Source organism: Pelophylax lessonae, assembly GCF_965119305.1.
Source record: "Pelophylax lessonae genome assembly, chromosome: 1".
Classification (NCBI taxonomy): domain Eukaryota; kingdom Metazoa; phylum Chordata; class Amphibia; order Anura; family Ranidae; genus Pelophylax; species Pelophylax lessonae.
Window position 1 is genome coordinate 138,370,785 of NC_138768.1, and position 6,000 is coordinate 138,376,784.

The following is a 6,000-nucleotide window of genomic DNA, read 5'->3' on the forward strand; positions in this document are numbered from 1 at the left end:
CTCTGAAATTAGATGAAGGAACATTTAGCAGACTGTCTTGCATGTTTCCTGGATAGAATGACCAGGTCACGGATTTCACTTTTTGCCTAGAACTGCCCTTTAAAAAGGACTAACTCCAAATTTGTTGAGGGGAAAAAAAAAAAACCCTGGGTGATCAATGTTGCATGGATTACATTACAAGGGTATAAACGGTTGCAGATTCCTACTTTGCTCTGAAGGACGAACGGCTTGTTTTTTGCACAGTGAGCATGCATATGGGAGTGACTTTTTCATTATCAATCAGCTAATGGTCTTGCAGTGTTCTAATGAGAAAACTAATCGAAATCCCTTCAGATATTAACCCCTTGGGAGTATCACCAAAAATGTTTGTTGCAGAGGATGCCTAAAATCTGACCTCTATCTTGGTGCAGACTTCTGAGAAAAACAGCAAGCAAAACACACAAGTAGGAAATTACATTACTGGGACATTTTGCACACCAGCTTCATATAGAATGCCTCCAGTTTTCTATATCGCATTGGTATTGAGAAAATTACAGCACTGCAGATTGAAAAGGAAAAAGGTAATTTTACATAACATTAAATCACAAAATGACTTGTGTAGCAATTATATAAACTATTTTTTTTCTATTGGATCCTCCCACAAAGTGAAGTTACCCTTTAGGAATTCATAAACACAGGGGAAAAGGGCACTTACCTTCTGATTTTAACTTTGTAAGAACAAAAATGAGATAATTGTTGAAGTCTGGAAACTGATTGAGCTGTTCCAATTTCTGAGATTCTGAGTCAAGGATGTAACATGCACAATATAAAACAGAAAGACAGACAAAAAAAAATATAAAAAGTGTTACTAAGCCCAGGACCCTCAATTTAATATACCTGGTCTCCCACAGCACACAGAACGTGGAAATGCAATTATAGTATATCTAAATATACTAAATACCTTTTCTTAGCAGTATATAGCAGTCTTATGACGTCTACGAGGGTCTGGTTAAAGCTTGTAGGAGTTTTCATTCTACGCTGACTGTTCTGTGAGGCTGCAGGACCCCTGACCCTCTGTCTGGACAGTGCCGATTGGCACTGTGCTGATCACATGTACCCTGCCAAAGAAGAAAAAAAAAAACCACAATAGCAATAAACAGCAAACTGAGCATGTGCGGAGTGCACCTATGGCTCTGTACTATTAGCAGATGGATTCGTGACTGTGGAAGACAGGATCAAACAGCCTTTTTACACAATGCGGAGGATTAACCCCTTAGGTTCCACAGTGAGTATACTGTAACAAGCATGCTTCACTGCATATAGAGACTGATTTTACTGTTGTGGTTTAGAAACACTTTACCACACTGATAAACCAATTCGGTCAAGCCCACATACAGAATAATGCTACCAACTTAACCTCTTCACGCTGAGCATACTTGCGTATCTCTCTTTGTGAAGATCAGGACCCAGAACTCCGATTACGAGTAACCCGTTTGCTGTGATAGTCCAGAAATGGCTATCACAGTGATCAGTAATAAAGCCCACCCGTGTTTTCTCTGCAAATGGAGGAGAGAGGTACATTGCATCTCTCTACTTGCAGAGGGAAAAACAATATTATCTGTACAGTTTTACTAACCTGTCAATTTTGCAAAAAATTGTGCTTCGGCATCAAGATTTGTTTTACCGTTAGGTGCAAAGGGGTTAAGCTGAACACAACCTCAAGCAAGTCCTAAAACAAGAAAATATTTTTTCGTCTTACAGTAAAATCCTTTTCTCTGATATTCATTGACGGACACAACTTCAACAGATGGGTTATGGTGCTCTACCTAGGAGTAGGACACTAGGCAAAAAAGGGTTAACAAAAGTTAACAAAGCTTAATTACACCCAGTCCCAGGTGGTATACTCCCACTTCCTGCTCTAAGATCTCAGTTTTGTAACAAGCAGTGTCAGTAGAATAAATACTCCAACTCCACAGAGGGGTGGTTGCTGTGTCCATCAATGAACGTCAGAGAAAAGGATTTTACGGCAAGACAAAAATCCACTCTTTCGTTCATTGACAGACACCACTTCATATCTTCTTTTGACAGATGGGACATGCCAAAGCCGTATCAGCATGAGGGATGGGAAAGAACACTGCAAAAAAAAATTTCCCAAAAGAAAAAAGGGCTAAATGTAGCAAACCAGGTAAACCAGGAGCTCAACCAGGAACAACCGGAGCTCACCTACCAGAAAAAAAAAAAAAGAAATACCCTCAAGAGGCAGAAGTCTCTGCCACAGCAGCCTGCACAACTTTCTGGCCAAAAGCAGCATCTGCAGATACAAAAACATCCACTACTTTGTAGAACTTGGTGAACGTGTGAACAGATGCCCAGATGGCCACTTTGCAAACCTGGACCACTGATGCCTGATAGCCCAGAAGGCACTAAACACCCTTGAATAGGCCTGCATCCCCGTCTGCCTGATCCATCTGGAATTGGTCGCAGCAGATGCAGCCTGCCCCTTATGAAGACCATCCGTAAGAACAAGGAATCTGATTTTTGTCCCATTTAGTTAGAATCTCCTTTTGCAGAAGCCTGGTATGGAACTGGGCAAATGGAATGGCCTCAAAGGTGGAAAACATCAGGCCCATCATCTGCATGCAAGCCCTGAGAGACGACCTGCGGTTGAACAACAATAGCTGAATCGCATGCTACAATTTCAAGAGTTTTGTTTCCAGGAGGAACACCCGGGCTGAATCCAGAGTCAACCCCAGAAAGTCAAACATGGTGGACGGGATCAAAGCAGACTTCTGAAAATTCAGAGTCCAGCTGAACTCCTGCAGAGTTCTCACCGTGATGTCCAGTTTCTCCTTCAGAGCAGATGACGATTCCGCCCTCAGTAGAAGATCGCCAAGGTATCCAAGCACCGAAATCCCCCACTGTGAGCAAAGCCCACACAAAGTGGTTCAGGGCCTTGAGATCCAGGATTGGACGAACCTTCCCCTCCTTCCTGGGTACTGTGAAGAGGTTTGAATAAAACCCTGAAAACGTTCTGACTCTGGAACTGGCACTATTACCCTTTGTGACAAATCTTGTACCGCTCCTAAGAGGCCTTGAAGCCGATCGGCGGACAGGCGCAATTTGGAAGAGAAGAACCTTGCCGGGGACAAGGACCGAAATAACTCGAATATCCATTTGTCTTGGATGAGCGAGGTCCATGAATCCAGAAAGAAACAAAGACGTCACCCCACCCCTATAACAGGTGAAGGCATCTCTTCAGGCAGAGGAGGGCTTGTCTGCGAGGCCAGAAGAGCCTGTCTTGGATTTACCACCAAGGGCATCTTGGAACCCCCTGTGAAGGGGCGAGAGGATTTAGACCCCTTATCTTGCGATCCCGTGGGACAAAAGGGCATCTTGTGAGCCAAAAAAAAAAAAACAGGACCACGTTTGCAGCGAGGCTCTCTGTTCTCGGAAACAAAAGTGCTCTTCCCGTGAGACCCTTTATGATCTCTTCCATGGAGGCTCCGAACAGACGGTCCCCCTACGAAGTGAAGATCCGTCAGAACCTTTTTGGAGGCTTGGTCTGCAGACCAACTTTCAACCAGATCCTGCGGCGTAAAGTCACCGCTGTCACAGACACCCAGCAAACTAATGGGCCTGCATCCAAGAAGGCATCACAAATGTATTGCAACCCCTGTATCAACTGTTCCACAAATCCTGGCGTAAAATTTTTGCCCACTCTGTCAAGGTCCGAGAGACCAAGGTTATAGCAAACACCGGTTTTCGGACTGAACACGTCAAGGTGAAAAGATGGCGGACCAAAGTTGAGTCGGTCTATCTGCAGGGTCCTTAAAGAACGGAGTCCCAATAACATTGCACTGGAAAACAGGCCAGGGAGATACTGCCCAGGACTCACCACCACATCTCAGCAGAGCAGGGAGCGAAGCAGAATGAGCGCCAAATCTGCAGCACGCCGATCCAGGAAACGGCCTTGCTGACACTAGAGGCCGCCCTCCTCACACCGTTCTGCGCGACTACAGGAAAATGGCCGCCACTCCCTATAGGCAGAAACACTGCAAATATGCCCGCCCCCGGCAAAACGGCGGACGAGCTGGCGCACATGTGCCCACAGGATAATGTTGGCGCGCAGATACAATCAGGGAAACTTAGCCGAGACCACCACAGCACCCCAAGATAGTCATCCAGCCACGAACCGACAGAGTGGTCTGGATGTAACTGTACCTTCCATCCCACCTAAACAAGCCCAAGACCTCCCTCACTGAGGTGACAGCGTACTAAATACAGTAAAATTTACCAGCCACACTACGGAGATAGGGGAGGGAAGCCCTTAAAGGGGGGACCTGCTAGTGAGGGGGGAAAAGAGGTGTGGGAGGGAAGGCACCCTGGAAGACCTACCGACCCTGTGTACACCTCAGATTTCCAAGGGGGATGGGGAGCTACTCAGCATACCTTGGAGCCAGGCAGGGGTCATTTGGAACAGGTCTCCTCCCCATCTCAGAACGGGGGGTGCTGAAGCCTAAAGGAACACTGCAACACCAGGTCATGTGGGCCCTCGCAAGGTGTCCCACTCCCAGGCCAGTCCCTCCAGAGGGACCATGTCGCGACCGACCTAGCGCAGAGCTGAGGCCTGCACGCGCTCACTGGCCAAACTGGGACAACAGTAAGGATCTAGGATATCCAGTGCATCACCCAGTTCAGTAGTTGATTGTAGTTCTCACAGTAAACAAAAAAAAAGGAAAAAATGCTAGGACCAGAGATCCCAGAAGGGAGCAACGTCCTTAACTCCTCACTAGGCAGAAAAAAAAAAAAAAAAAACTGATCCTAGAGCAGGAAAAGAGTATACCACCTGGGACTGCCCCATGGGCGTAGTTAAGCTTTGACACATTTCCACCTAGTGTCCTACCCCTAGAAAGAGCAGCATAACCCATCGCTTCATATCTTAATTTGACAGGTGTCCGTCAACGAAAGAACTCTTTAAAAAGGCATGTTTATACATGTAAATACTTGTAAAATAGGACATTTAAATTCTTTACCAGTGGCAAATCACTATTTAACTACTTCAGCTCTGGAAGGTTTTACCACCTCAACGACCAGGCCAATTTTTGTGATTTGGCACTGCGTTACTTTAACGAAAAATTGCGAGGACCTGCGACGCTGTACTCAAATAGAATTGATGTCCTTTTTTTCCACACTAAGCTTTCTTTTGGTGGCATTTGATCACATCTGCGGTTTTTTAATTTTGCGCTAAAAAAAGTGACAATTTTGAAAAACAATATTTTTCACTTTCTGCTATAAAACATTGCTAATAAAAAAATTTAAAAAAAAAAAAAAAAAAAAATTTTTTTATCAGTTTAGGTCAATTTGTATCCTACTACATATTTTTGGTACAAAAAAAAAAAATCCCAAAAAGCGCATTTTAATTGGTTTGCGCAAAAGTTATAGCGTTTACAAACCACGGGATAGATTTTTGGATTTTACTTTTTTTTTTTTTGATTAGTAATGGTGGCGATCAGTGATTTTTAGCGGGACTGCGACATTGCAGCAGACAGATCGGACCCCTGACATTGACACTTTTTGGGAACCAGTGACATTAATACAGTAATCCGTGCTAAATAATATGCACTGTTACTGTATAAATGACACTGGCAAGGAAGGGGTTAACTGGGGGTGATCAAAGGGGTTAATGTATGCCTGACGGGGGGGGGGGGGGGCTCTGTGACAGGCACAGAGAGATCAGGGTTTCAGCTTAGCTGAAACACCTGATCTCTCTGCCTGTTTGACAGAAGACTCTCCTGCTTTGTTTACATAAGCAGGCAAGTCTTCTGTCAGTTTCTCAGACGATTGCGGGAGGCCAGCGGCAATCGCCACCGCTCCTCCCGCTGTGTTTTAACAGCGCACGGTGCCGAGACCAGGTGCACAAAATCATGTAGCTCTACGTGTTTTTGTGCAGCCGAGCCGCCCTGCCGCAGTAAATGTGTAGGCCGGTCAGCAAGTGGTTAAAATGCATATGCAGCTGCGGTA

General features: G+C 45.1%; 1 protein-coding gene across 3 annotated transcripts in view; it reads right to left on the bottom strand.

The window, feature by feature from the left end:
* Positions 1 to 6,000, bottom strand: part of TNPO1 (transportin 1) — a 542,580-nt gene that overhangs the window by 485,424 nt on the left and 51,156 nt on the right. For all 3 annotated transcript variants that reach the window (XR_014225578.1, XM_082265499.1, XM_082265498.1), the window contains exon 2: positions 695 to 770. Coding sequence is in view for 2 of the 3 variants with exons in the window: in XM_082265499.1 (XP_082121625.1) it covers positions 695 to 770 (76 nt within the window). In the remaining variant the exon portion in view is untranslated. The remainder of the gene's footprint in view (positions 1 to 694; positions 771 to 6,000) is intronic.